General features: G+C 39.0%; 1 protein-coding gene across 1 annotated transcript in view; it reads right to left on the bottom strand.

Moving 5' to 3' along the window:
* Window positions 1–15,411, bottom strand: part of rab11fip2 (RAB11 family interacting protein 2 (class I)) — a 108,061-nt gene that overhangs the window by 45,785 nt on the left and 46,865 nt on the right. The window contains exon 2 of the mRNA XM_043712845.2: window positions 1,371–1,807. Coding sequence (XP_043568780.1) covers window positions 1,371–1,807 — 437 coding nt within the window. The remainder of the gene's footprint in view (window positions 1–1,370; window positions 1,808–15,411) is intronic.

Raw genomic sequence — 15,411 nt, 5'->3', positions numbered from 1 at the left:
GAAATCCCCTATTAAAACAACTACCATTAACCTTATGTATACCCCTCAGTTTATAAACCTCTAGAAGGTCGCCTCTCAACCTCTTGCACACCAATGAAAAAAGTCCTAGCCTTTCTTTATACCTCTAGCCTTTTATCCTGGCAAATCTCTTGAATCCTCTCCAACTTAATAATATCCTCCCTGTAAGTAGGCTACCAGAATTTTAAACAAATATTCTTATGACCCTATCATCAAAAGGCAAATTTAATGCCATGATTGCCCAGTGAACTTTGGCAAATTCAAATGCTCATCCACATATTCTATCACAAATCAAATCCTCCTATCACAGCAATCCTTGATGACCTCTAGTGGCTCCCTGTCCCAAATTAACACATGGATGTAGGTTTGCTCGCTGAGCTGGTTCATTTTCAGACGTTTCGTCTCCATACTAGGTAACATCTTCAGTGAGCCTCCAAAGCCGGAGGCTCACTGAAGATATTACCTAGTATAGAACGTCTAGAAATGAACCATCTAGCTTAGCGAGCAAACCTACATCCAGAACCTCAACCTGAGCTACAAATCTTCTCAAAACTTGTTAACACGCTCATGTCAGATTTTTAATCCTACTATGATCCCAGTTCTCTCAATCTATAATCTTTACCAGCACTATTACTTCCAACTCACTATTTCCCTAATCCCAGTCCTATCTCACTTCATCATTGATCGATGTGTTTCAGATGCTTAAATTTCTATGCTTTTAAAGTTTAAACATATGAAAAGCCATAAACATATGGCTCTCAAGCCTGCATCACTGAGATCATCACTATCATATATTTTATAAGATTTCATAAAATGTACTACTATTACCAGTCTTCCTAATCTTTCATTTCTTGGGTCATTGTGCTTCTTTTCTCTGATCACACTGGCTCTAATCTCAGTCCAGTTTTTAACCTTATTCAGCAGGAACTGATATTGTTTTGGTACTCCAAAATGCAACTAAAGCATTCAAAACAAATAGTAGATTCAATGTACTTGCTTCATCATTTAGTTTCATGAAGTACAATGACCAGAAAAGAGACAGGAGTTTACAGTCAAAATAATTTAAATTTTTCACTCAAAAACTATAAATAAACTGTTTACCACGTACACCAGCTCATGGTGTTCCTGTGTTGCCATTGTGTTATTCCATTTACTTTGCTTTTGTAGTTTTTTTTGACTTGATACTAACGTTTCCTCAGCAGAATACAGAATAGACTAAAAAGTTCATAAATGCCAAATCTGAAAAAAGGCTTTTTTATGAAACAAGCTCATTTTAGCCTTTTTAAATCAAAGTAAATCAAAATGTGTACTTTAAGCAAAATCAGTATAATTCTGTCTTTGAATGGACTCACCCTTTTCTTCACTGGAGTGAACAGAATCCATGGGAGGTTTGTAGACTACATGGCCTATGGTATTGGATTTGATTTTTCCCAGTGATGGACGGGGACCAGGTAAATCTGACATTGACTGTGCAGATGATAACCTTTGTGGTCCCAACAGAAAGGCTCTTTTTGGCTTTGATTTCAGCTGTAAATCGGTCTCCAAGGCTTCTTGATCAGGGTTAGCAGATGTACTTGGAATTATTGCAGATGAATGATCACAAAAAGTGGCATCATTTTTTCTTCCCTTCATTTTGTCTTTCAGTTTGGCAAAAGGGGACCTTGTTTTATCCTTCATGGAAAGGTCGAACATACTTGCAGTCATATTGTTTCGCATGAACTGGATGGAAACCTGAATTGCACCTCTTTCTTTTGACTTCTTTCCTGGTTTAGATTCCAACTTGAACCACCTAAACACAATGTGGGACTTGTTATTATGCATTAGGAACTGATACAAATGCAAATATTCAGGCAAAGTTTAACTCAACACAGTAGTTTAAAATAAAAGCATTTCTAGTTTTTAAATAATTTTTGAAAAGGAGAAACATAACCTTTTCTTTGTTTTCCTTACAAATGCCTATGGGCACATATACAAGTTGTACCAAATCAGTTAGCATTAATAAAGGTAGGTTTAGCCCACAATTGTTAAAGAATGTTGTTGCGACTCTATAGCACATTAAATAAGAGGTTCTACTTTCAAATAAAGGTGTCGGAGTTTTAGATTGAATACCTATGTAGAAAGATATTTCAGTAAATGAGAACATGAAAAATATTTAGGTATCAATATAAAGTTGGGTACATCTTGTGATGTACACAGGTCTTTGTATAATAGATTATGCATAAGAAACTTTTTACTAAAAACCTGGTTGGTTGAAGGATTTACATCTTACATTTTTAATGCAGTTTTAACATATAACCTTGTCTTTTTTGTTATCAATTATATGCCTGCAGCTCAAACATTAACCACGACATTATAGGCTTGTGCACTATATGCTTATTTGTACCATGTCTGCAAAATTGAAGTTCATTTAGAAGGGAAGTTGACAAGGTCTCATCTCTATGGATTAATAACATGAACTTTTAATTAAGAGAGGCACACAATTGAAAATGTCTAAAAATTAAAAACATTTGTTGGATCTACATACCTTACTCAACTCATTATAGTACCCATAATATCTGACATGTCAATTATGTTTTGACTTTTCTAAAAAAAAAAAAGGGCTTCTGTTAACTTAACATACATGCATACCCAATATCAACTTGCTTCAACTTTTTACAATAATATTCCTTGACTCTACAGCACAAGTACAAATATGAACAAGTGAAACACCAAGACTCTCATTTAACTCTACGCACAGCTGTTGGCCATTATGGTTTCCATTTTTAACGGACAAGCTCAAAATGATGCGTCACAAGCCAAATTCTTGTAAACTAATTACACAGAGTTATTGCCACTTTTCATATGAAATGACCAAAGCTAAATAGACAATGGCTAGCAATATAAAAGGTATATAAACTTTTATTTTCAAATGTAGTAATTATTTCAGGTAAATTATGAAATAAGGCTACTGGTGAGCTGCAAGGAAAATTCAGCTTTTCTCAATTAAAACGTTTGCCTATCACGGTTAGCAGTACTTCTTAACTTAGCAAGGGAATGAATAGGACTGAAATATTCCTGATGAGGGGCTTTTGCCCGAAACGTCGATTTTTCTGTTCCTCGGATGCTGCCTGACTTGCTGTACTTTTCCAGCACCACTAATCTAGACTCTGGTTTCCAGCATCTGCAGTCCTTGTTTTTAACCTGAAATGGAACATTGTCATTTTAAATCGTTAGCTGAACTTTCCCACATTTCGGCATTTTTATCAGGTTTCATAGATTTTTTTTCTCCATGAGGGCTAGCGAGTTTTCTTGTGCTATCACGTCAAACTTGCCTCATGACCTGTCTACTGTTGCCTTATGTCATCCTTCTTGTCTGATGTTAGCTGGATTCTACTGTTCACTGCAGCCAGAAGCCTAGGATTTGATTTGATTTATTTATTGTCACAGGTACAAAAGGAGAGTAAGAAAAAAACTTGGACAGAGTAGGGCAAAAAGGTTACACTGCACAGGATGTATACTAGACAACACCAACATTAACGAGATCAGCATTATCTCAGAATAAGCCACCATCTCTGGTGCTCTCTTTAAAAGGCTGTTGTCCATCGAGAAAAGAGGTGACTTGCAGACAGAGACCTGGAGGTACTAGTGTAAGGGGATGGAGAGGGGCATTGTAATTCCCAGTTTCAGCACTGAAGGGCACAACACCAGGTCCTGTCAGCTTGGCCTTAGGTTACCACTGGATCAATGTGATCTCGGTTGTCTCCAGGAATACCCAGCAGTGTAGGAAGGCAGTCAATATCCAATGCTGCTGTCAGATTCTCTCTCCAGCACCTCTCAGTTGCGCTCTCTCTGCTATTGCACACACCTTCCACCAAGGCCCATGTTTGACCATTTTCACTGCTGCATACAACGTTGTCCCAGACTTGCTCTCACCCACTCAATGTCCCATTAATACTGCATGGACTCTGTCTCCTACTAAGTCACTAGGGACACCTCACAACCCTTCCCACCTACACCGGCATTAACAGCTATACCACCTAGTTCCACTGTACTCAATCCCTCCCCTTTCTCTCAGTGCAGCAGGAAACAGAATTGGGCAGGAAGAGCCACGGTAGATGCTGGATTGCAGACATTCAACTTCTCAACCACGAGAACAGGATCCTTACTCTGTCTGCCTCACGACTGCCTGAATGGGCCCAAGCCTCTAGTCTGACATCCGATGCTGTCTTAGAATAACAGAGTCTCCTGACTGAAGGGGGTCTTCCTTCACCTGACTTCCCTTCAATTTGGAGATGGCCATTTGTTTGAAGCACATGCAGTGTAGGTGACTTGTCAGCTGCTGGTGCAGGGATAACAACGATATAACATGGTGATGTGTAGTAAGGTTCAACCCCTTGACTCAGTGACTGCCAACGATCACGACAAGTTGCATGACTGTTTCTGCAATCTAAAGGCAAGGCAGGGCAAGACAGACTAAAGCTGAGATGCCATAAGCATCCAAGTAGATGCTGGATAAGTGAGCACTGGGAGAGCAAGCAAGCAGTTCTGATATGCAGCTTGATCCAATCCTGGAGTCAGGTGCCTGCCCCAGTGGACAAAGTATCCTTGCACCAGTATTGCAGTGCACTCAGAAGTGCAGTATTATAGTGCAGACAAGAACTATAAGTGTATTGGGGATGTTCCATGTTAGTATGAAGAGGTTGGTACGTGTCAGATGCCTAGGTTTATGACTATGGGGAGAATGTGGCTGAGGCCATAAACTGTGCCCTGGGAAGTCGCTGCTGGATATTCCAGATGGAGGTCTGGAGAACCAAGCAGTTAGCTGGAATTACTCGGCACCATCAATGACATTCATGTTAGGAATGTCAGGCTTCTAGTTTGTATGTGACAGGTGGTGAACAGGAGCTGCATTTTAATGAGGCAAGATTCTGTGTTAATGAAAGTGATAACAAGCAATAATTACCCTGAATAAACATCTCAGTGCTCCCTAGGAAAAATTTTATGTCGCACCCAGAACCCTTTCAACATTGTGGGAGGAAGGCCTCATCCAACTTTGTATGTGTTTCTCTCAGATTTCTTGCCATAGTCCACCTTGTTTAGGGCTCCATAAAGATTCCAACCATAGTGTCTTTCTTGGATTGTAAGATGCCCAAAGCCACTCCACAGACAATAAAAACCTATTTTGTAAAGTAAGGAAAGACACCAGTCTATTTGCACTCAAGGTCTCACACAACCAGCTATAAATTTAGAGAAAAAAAAATCATTACTTGCCTTCAATTTCCGAAATAAAATATCAAAATAATTAGATTACTTACAGTATGGAAACAGGACCTTCGGCCCAACAAGTCCACACTGACCCTCCGAACAGCAACCCACCTAGACCCATTCCCCTACACTGAACACTACGGGCAATTTAGCATGGCCAATCACATTTTTGGACTGTGGGAGGAAACCCGCACAGACACAGGGAGAATGTGCAAATTCTACATAGACAGTTGCCTGAGGCGGGAATTGAACCTGGGTCTCTGGCGCTGTAAGGCAGCAGTGCTAACCACTGTGCCACGCAATGTTGGATGAGAGTTAATATTAGCCATATCATTGGGATTACTCTTTTTCAAATAGGGCCATGTGACAGCAACAAGGTTAACATTCCAATCTATAAAAAAAATGAAGACATGAATTATAGAATCCTTACAGCATGGAGGCTGACCATTCGGCCCATCGAATCCACACCAACCCTCTGACGAGCATCCCACCCAGACCTACCCCCCACTTATCCCTGTAACCCTGCATTTCCCATGGCGAACACCCTTATCCTGCAGATGGGCAACTTAGCATGGCCAATCCACCTAACCTGCACATTTTCGGACATAGGGAGGAAACCAGAGCACCCGGAGGAAACTCTCGCAGACACTGGGAGAATGTGTAAACTCCACACACAGTTGTCGAGGCTAGAATCAAACCTGGATCCCTGGTACTAAGTGGCAGCAGTGCTAACCACCGAGCTATCATGCAACCCCTTCATCTTCGTCAGTTGTATGCTGGAGTGTCAACTTAGGGTGACAGGTCACTTGAGTGGAGCTTGCACCTTTTACCTTTTAAGAGACAAAAGTTCTAACCAATGAATCGAGGCTGCCCTCTGTGAAAATGGTAGTAACTCTAAAGGCAATCAAGGAAGTGATCTTGCACACAAACAAACCACAATTAAAAGAAATAAAGTTGTAGAACAGGATTACTTGTTACATTGCTTTCCAGGTAGATGAGCATACACATATTTGTATTATAACATTTTCTTAGATCTGTAATAACACTGATTAATTTCTGAATTATAAACTGAAAGTCATAACAAATGGCACACATAACCAAACAATGAGACTTTACCAAAGTTACAGTAATGCAGCTGCATTTCATTCAACACTTGACAAGTTACAGTAACTTTCTACCTGATTATTACAATACTATGAAGGTTAATGAATGTGCACTATTAGTTTAAATCTACTTCAGTTGTTGACCTGACTCCTAAAAATGTTCAAAACTTACAAAGATGCATAATTTAAGCCTAATTGCACAAAGTTGACCTCCGGCATACTCTGGATGAAAATTCCATTCCTCCTTTATTTTTGAATATGATGGAAAATGCTACTATAATCCTCTGTGTGCCATTAAAAACAAAATTTTTACCAAACATGGAAACGCTTTGCAATTACAGCTGGCATAAAAATTCCATCATTTTCTTCATACAAATAGTTGCCTATATTAGACAGACATGCAGCTTTGGAACAATCAGAAGTTGTATTTTCCAATATGCCACTGTAGGTAAAGATTTCTTCTCAGTATGGAAAATGATAGCTACTGTAAAGTGAAATTACATACTGTCATCTCCTTCCAAAAATCTCCTCTATATAGACAGTTGAATGTCATCCCTCCTTTAAGTTACTGTAAGAAGAAATCTGAACCTTGTTCATGAGAGCTTTTTCAAACTCAAATTCCCACTGGAGGCATGAGCATTTTAAAAAAAATGTAAAAATTCCTTCTATCTCCTAGCTTTGACCTATTTAAGAAAGCAAAACCTTCAAAAGAAAATAAAAAGTCTTGAATCAGTAAAGTTTAACTTGAATTTATAAATTCACTAAATGCTGGAATATTCAGAAGTGGCTTACAAAGTTCTATTTTTCCAAAACAAAAGGTCTCAGCATACCCAAGAGATCACAACATATATTCATTAAACAAACCCTAAAATAATGAAAGTATTCCAAAGAGGAGATAGCTTAACAAAAAGGCTAAGCAGCATGGGTTTAAAGTTAGAGTTCTAAAGAAGGGTCATTGGACTCAAAATGTTAACTCTACTTTCTCTCCACAGACCTGCTGAGTTTATCTAGCAATTTATACATACATACATACATAGAATCCCTGCAGCGTGGAAGTGGCCATTCGGCCCACTGGATTACAATTGACCCTTTGACCCATCCCCTACCCTATAACCCCATATTTCCCATGGCTAGTCCACCTATCTTGCACATCCCTGGACATTTAACCAATGTGCCTAACCTGCATGTCTTTGGACTGTGGAGGAAACCGGAGCACATGGAGGAAACTCATGCAGACACTGGGAGAAGGTCTGTGTAGGGTTTGCAGAGTCCCCCATGGGTGGAATTGAACCCAAATCCCTGATGGTGAGACAGCAGTGCTAACCATTGAGCCACAGTGCCACCTTTGTTTTTGTTTCAGATTTCCAGCACCTGCAGTTCTTTCTTCTGTGACCTTTCATATCCAAAAGGCTATAATCTTCGACAAGTTGTTTCCATTACAAAAATAAACACAAAATGGTAATGAAAAACAGTACAACCAGATTCAGAGGTCAAGTAGGTGTCAGATGCAGCTCAATGTTCAATATGTAAAACAGCTAACATTGAACCAAGAAACTAAAAGCTTTTAAGTCAGCACGTTGATTGGAAAAATATTTCTTGAGCTAGCTTGAATGAACTGTTGAAACCATTCCCTCAGGTTTTCCCACACAAAACAACTTAGTTGAATTATTACAGATTTCAAAAGCACAAATCATGAATAACCATAATTGTAATTCAGATGCTATCTGGAGTTTTATGTACACATTATTCACCAAACCACATTCTTCAAGGTGGTGTATAGGCACATGATTCTCAATATCTGCATTGAAGTTATGGGAAAGATTATTGACAAATGTGCTGCTGTCAAGATTGTTCACTATAAAAAGACAAAAATATTATTACAGCAAATTTAATGAGTACAAAATTAGAATTAAGCAGAATTTATGGGAGTGGAAACGGTGATAGAATTGTTGAATGAGTTATCAAGTTATGAATATCAAATAATACAATTGGGTGGTAATACAAAGGATGGATTTCTGAAGCGATTAAAAAGCACTTGAGAAGCAACTAACAGGAGGTGGCTGTTGCATGAATATCTTCACCCTCAAATGATGGGGAGCGCAACCAGAAGTGTGTAGCAGATGCTCCATTTCAGCCTTGAGGTCCCCAGCTGTCTCATGCCAGTTTTGGCCAAATGATTCACTTCACATCATAACCAAGAAATGGCTGAAGACACTGGATACTGTGAAGGCTACAGGCCTCAACAACACTCCGACAGTAGTACTGAAGGTGTATGCTCCAGCACAGCTAACAGCTACAAAGCTGGCATTTATTCAGCTGTCTGGAAAATTGCCAGTTATGCCCTGGCCACAAAAATCCAACTCAGCCAATTCCTACCCCATCAGGCTACTCTCTATCATCAAAATGCTGGAAGAGTTCGACCAGTGGCACTTGCTCAGCAATGACCTATTCAATGTCAGTTTTGGTTCCGTCAGAGTCAGTCTAATCCTGGCCTTGGTCTAAAGACGGATAAAAGAGCTGAACTAAGAGAGACTGCTCCAGACATCAAAACAGTACTTGACTAAGTAGTGGAAACAATTATTATGGACACTGGGTGTCATGTGAATGACGTAACAGTGAACAGCTCAGTTTCTTACACACAATGAATTGCTTAAGGTGTAGTGGCTGTGTTAGAGACAATATGCAACACTCAAACTATGACCTTGCCAGTTCATGAAACTTACATCATATTGGCTTTCTGTGGATACAAGTGGATTGGTTTTCTTTGGAAAAAAAACGTTGAAAACTTATGTCAATTTAAGTACCTTGGTGTCCTTAAGTGTTATGGCTTTAATAGTTATGATATTGAGGATATTGATGAATTCTACTCACTCTCCTTCTGACAGAGTTCGAATTCCCTCAGATATCAACACAAATACAGACAATATCATCACTAAATGACTAAAGGAATTACTGAGCTTGAAAAAGTAGCCCAAGAAAACATGAAGGGAAAAACAAAGTTGAGCCCTGGTGCTCAGATGTGTCACTGATATGAAGTTGAGACCATGATCCTACTTCTAAACTTCCCAGCTTGGGGAAATCTTCTCCCATCAGCTATCTTTCAAGCCTTGTAAGGATTTCATATACTGCATGAGATCATAAGAACTCAAGAGAAGGAATAGGCAATTCAGCTCCTGGACCTGACCTGCCATTTGATACAATCGTGACTGATCTCATTTCGGCATCAACTCCACTTTCCTGCCCGTCCTCCATAACCCTTCAACCCGTTATTAATTTAAAATATCTGTCTATCGCTTCTTAAATTTACTGAGTGTCGCAGCATCCACTGCATTCTGGGGTAGAGAATTACACAAATTCTCAACCCTTTGAAAGAAGTAATTTCTTCCCATCTGGGTTTTAAGTCTGCTACCCCTTACCTAAAATAATGACCTAATTTTAGAGATCACATTCTTCCAAGCTTTAAAGAATAGGAGTTTAACTTCCGAAATCTGTCCTCAAAAATAATCTCCTTTGGTACAATAAACCTTTGCTACATTTGCTCAGAAGGGATGTACAGGGAACCGGGTTCAATTCCAGCGTTGGTCTGTGTGGAGTTTGCACATCCTCTGTGTCTGAGTGGGTTTCCTCCGGGTGCTCCGGTTTCCTCCCACAATCCAAAGGCATGCAGGTTAGGTGAATTGACCACGCTAAATTGCCCACAATGTTCAGGGATGTATAGCTTAGGCTTATTAGTCAGTGATAAATATAGAGTAATGGGTTTGGGTGGGACACTCTTCGGAAGGTCGGTGTGTGGATTTGTTGCACCGAATGGCCTGTTTCCACACTGCAGGGATTCCAAGAGCTAAGATATTCTAAGGCACAAACTGTACATAGTATTTCAGGTGTGGGCTCACCAAAGATCCTATGGGCGAGGGGTGGGGTGGGGGTGGAGATTAGCTGGGCAGGTGATATGCAGGTAGGGGGTGATAGTGATAGGTCAGAGGGGAGGATGGAGTGGAGCAGATAGGTGGGAAGGATGATGGACAGGTAGGACAGTTCGGAGCGGGGGGGGGGAAGAAATCTGGGATGAAGTGGGGGGAGGGGAGATAAGGAAATTGGTGAAGTCAATGTTGATGCCATGTGCTTGAAGCGGAAGATGAGGTATTCTTCCTCCAGTCATCAGGAGACTTGTATTGGAAGGGGAGGTGGCACAAGACTTGCATATTCTTGGTGGAGGGGGAGTTGAAGTGGTTGGTCACAGGGCTGTGGGGCTGTTTGGTGAGTGTGTCCCAGAGATGTTCCCTGAAATGTTCTGCGAGTTGGCCTCCTGTCTCCCCAGTGTAGAGGGATGGAGGCAAGAGAAAATAAACATGAAGCGTACCAACAAGGCTTGCTATATTCTGCAAATGATATTAGATTTTGAAGTCTCCAATTCTCAGCAATGCGTTTCTATTGACAACACTTAAGACTGTGGTCACATTTTGATATAAAACTCAACTCTATGTATCTCAATTCTATAAAATGCTGCGGCCAGCTGTAAATGTGCTCTGTTTTAAGTCTCCCGAAGTAAAATGGTAACTTTTTCAGAATACTAAATTCAAATGCTGACATGAAATGGCGAGGGAGTAAGGAAATTATCTGTAAACGTTTCACAGTAACATGATTGAAAAAAAAGTGAATTAATTAAATAAGTACATGGTGCAGTCAGGAAGATTAAGCCCACAGAGTGTTTTCCTTGGTTTCTATGAATAGGAGACGTTTGAAATTAAAATAGCTAAGAAACAAAATTACAGCCTTAAATTTTTCAGTTGACAGAAGATTTTGATTTTATACAATGGCTTTTAATTATGGGTCAACATTATTCACTGGAATTTGTTTTTAACATACAACAATTTTCATCTCAAGTAGGATTTCATCTCATCACACTGTAAATTGATCTTAAATGGGTTCAGCTGTAATAACTGTACTAGACTGTGTTGGCAACATATGAAATGCAATGCCATAGTTGAACCAGAAATGAGATCGAGTAATGTGCAAACAATAAACCACAACTTGTTATTACTCAACAATTCATTAATACAGAAAATTAGGATTGTATACTGGAAAGATTTGCCTGGATAAAGTAGACATTATATCACACAATGAACTATCAAATCAAACAATTTAGTTGTTTCTCGGCATTTTTGTGAATTTTATTTTGTACTATATAAAACAGAATGAAAATGCAAAATGCTGGAAATATGCAGGTCAGAAAGCATTTGAAAAGGAAGAAGCAAAGTCATATTTCAATTTATTTCAGATATTTCTCCACAACTAGAAAATCTTAGCCATTTAACAGATTTTAAGTAGAGAGGCAGATAAGGGAAAAATAGAAGGGAAAGAAGAGGAAAGAACAAAAAGGAATGTCAGCAATGGGGAAAAAGGCAGAATGGATGATGGTACTCAGCAAACAGAAAACTAAAGTAGGTCTATAAGAGAGCTGAATAGTAGAATACTGTTTATTTCTGAAAAGTGTGTAGCAATAATTAATAATCTGAAATTGTTTGACTCAATATCAAGAACAGAACACTAGTTGTTGGCCCTTGAGCTTCATTAGAACATTGTATGAAGTTGAAAACAGAGACAGGTTACAGCGATGGCAGGATGAAGAGGTAAAACAAAAAGCAACTGGGAACTAGCAGTCATGCTTACAGTCTGATTGAATGATCACTTTTCTGAACATTTCCAATTTGTGTTTATTCTCCCATTGCAGGGGAGTTTGCAAACTAAACACTAAATAACAATATGCAAGATCAAAAGTATGATAAAGTTTCAATTTACCTGGAAAGAATGTTTTGAAGGCCTGAACTTTGGGAAGGAAGAGGGCGAAATTAAAGATGTCAATCTCCTGCACTGTTATGTGATGGTGGGATGAGGATTGTGTTGGGAGAGTGAACTAAGCCATTTTGAAACACAGTCTCTTCACAATGATGAAAGTGAAGTGAAAAGTAGGCAAGGATGTGTTGAGGTTGTTCATGATCCATTTCACAGAGATTATTAGATAGAAAATGAAGTCCATCATAGTTCTGGAAGATTGGAGACGGGACAAGAGCATACATTTGGGAAATATGACTAGCAGTGCAGGATCCCATCAACCAAAGTGGGAGGAAAAGAATCCTTAGTTGAGGAAAGAGAAAAAAATTAGAAGCAGTGGCACGGAAGATGGCATCATTAGGATAGAAGAAAAGAATTGAGAAGATTAGTCCTCACTAGAAACAGAAAAAGGAGAAAATGAAGAGATGGACATAACCCATTAGAATGTGAGGGAGATGTGGAAATGTGGCAAAGGTCGAGAACAGGTGAATTGGCCATGCTAAATTGCCCGCAGTGTTAGGTAAGGGGTAAATGTAGGGGTATGGGTGGGTTGCGCTTCGGCAGGGCGGTGTGGACTTGTTGGGCCGAAGGGCCTGTTTCCACACTGTAGGTAATCTAATCTAATCTAATCTAATCTAATCTAATCTAAAAAAAACATTTTCTTGTGAGGGACAGCAGGGAGCAGGACTGTTGTTACGCATTAGAAAATGTACAAGGAAGGCTATAATGAAAATGTTCTATGCAAGTTCCAATAAAATAGGTACATCCAGGATCCACATGGGTTCACAAAAGACTTGTAGTCAAAGCATGCATAACTGAATGCACTGTAAAATATGCACACTGTAGACTATGGAAATATAATTGTCTTGCGATCAGTGACAGCTGAACGACAATGGCCAGCTTTGTATTTTTTTAAAAACAGTGAAACTGAACTGTTAAACAGTTGGGGTATCCACCCCGAGCATAATAAGTTTTATTTTTAAAATCTATGGTAAATTTCGGTAACTGCAAGTTGTGGTATGAGAGATTGACAACACAGCAGTGTACAATCACATTAAATTATTATTCTGACATTCGATCCAGAATGTCTAATAGAATAATTAATGTACTTTGGCAGTACCAGTTTGTTTTAAAGTTTAGAATTTGGATCACAACATACTTGCATATTATAGCTTTTTGGTTATTTGGGAAGTTCAAATGGGAACTCAATTCAACTGTCGATTGAGAAAGCCAGTAATGTGAGAAATATTTTTGGACTAAAAATGCAGTTAATGCTTTTAAATTAAAGTAGTCCAAGTAATGGCTACATGCGATTTCCTAATTAAATTAATAACTTGGTTAATTTTCAAGAACAACAGCATCTTACATTCAAAACGTTGTCCTACTTCCGTGCAAGATACGTATTAAAAAGTTGGTTTTCATTTTAAGGTTGCCAAAAGATAAACCACAACTAATTTCTGAACAAAATCAGACAGTAGTCTAGTACTGTGGGAAAGGAATGTATTTGATAAGGCAGAGTATTCTTTCCCCTTTGAAGGTTCAGCTTAATTTAACAAAATAACAATTTTGGTTAAAATAATTTGATAAACTTGAATTTTTTTTAAAATAGGAACACTTCATTTTCATAACATTCACGGTACATAGAGTAGCATTATTGTTGAGAAATTTTAATGGATTTTATTTGTGATCATTCATCTTTAATTCAGTTTAAAGCACATATTAAAACTTCTAATCTGTTCAGCTATGTGACTTTTCAAGTACTACCTGTTTGAGGAATTGATTTTCTTTCTTGCACTTAAGCAATAATTTACAGTCACTTGTGAAATGAACATTCTGTGATGTATATCATTAGATTTTTATCGGTGTAATGCACGAGATGAGAATCTGGAGGTTAGTCCTTCTTACATATGCACTGCATTAGATTCAGTGACAAAAGCATAGCAAGTAGATATGCAAACAGAGTCATAGTGCTCTCTGCACTAAGTGTAGGGGTTGGCATCTTTAGGGGAAACTAAGCCCCAGCTGACCTCATGTCGAAGACAGCCCACTGGATCAAGCTCCAAATTAGCCACTTCAGTGCAACCTGGAGGGACTCTTGGCCCGATCAGAAACCTCAACATGGAAGTTTGGCATACCAGAAACTGCTTACCTATCAGAGGCTGGCAGCTACAGCCAACTGTAAAGCATTATCAAAGGCCTGGGCTTTGCAAGCATTAAGAGTTATGCCAGCAAGAAGGCAAGTATTTTTTTGGGGGGTTGAAGTATCACGAGTGGAGGCTATATAGTGGGACAGAGGGCAAGGCAGAGACTGGCATCAGCAGCAACCTACCCATGCCTCAACTGTCCCTAGATCAGGGCATATGGAAGTCTCTTGACCAGTTGGGAAGGCCACTCATGGACTTTCCAGCCTTGAACTGGATTAGTGTGCGTGAAGGGGCACTCAGCACTGCCCACCAGCTTGCTTATTTGCCCTTCCTCTCCACTCTATCAAGAGAGAAGAAAAATCTTCCTACTGTTGGATCAGTGACACTAGTAATCATCTAAAGGAATAAAATGAACAACCAAACCTTATTTTTGCTTCAAACTAAGCAAATTCAGCCACACGATGCAGCTAACAATGAAGGATATTCACTTAAAGCATTGCAACTTCAGTCAAAATAATTATTGCACAATGATTTGCAACACATTTCTGACAAAGTAGGGAAGCTGTTGCAAATGAAAAATAGGATTAATGTTAAAAAAATTATCAGGTCAAAGGGAAGAATATTTATTAAATTGAAACTTAAGACAATAGCACAAGCCTAACTAAAATTTATATTAAGGTGTTAGAGGCAAAAATGTGGAGGTCCTACCAGATGTGTGCCTTTCAAGTAGCAAATGTCAACTCTGATTAAAGTATTTTCAAGTCAAACTACTGGAGCTCAAAATCTCAACTCGAGGTGGAATCGAAGACAGACTGTGAGTGATAAGGGTTTCTAAAGAGAGCGTTTCCGAGGTAGTTTCCCTGTTGAGATTTAAGGAATTGTTGGAGAGTGGTAGAGTAAGAAATGGTCAACTACACGTTAGGGAACATGGAGGGACAGACCCGAGCAGGAACATTCAGAGCAAATCAAACAATTAAATAACTATTTGTTGAACTAATATTAAATATTAAGGAAACAAGAATGAAGAGATATTGAAATATTGCAGCCACACAAGATTAATAGGTGTTCAA

This window comes from Chiloscyllium plagiosum, unplaced genomic scaffold, assembly GCF_037043375.1.
Source record: "Chiloscyllium plagiosum isolate Xiang-an unplaced genomic scaffold, Cpla_swu_hap1 HiC_scaffold_22, whole genome shotgun sequence".
In the NCBI taxonomy this organism is placed as follows: Eukaryota; Metazoa; Chordata; class Chondrichthyes; order Orectolobiformes; family Hemiscylliidae; genus Chiloscyllium; species Chiloscyllium plagiosum.
The sequence above is the reverse complement of the archived record's forward strand: the minus strand, read 5'-3'. Positions and strand labels throughout refer to the sequence as shown.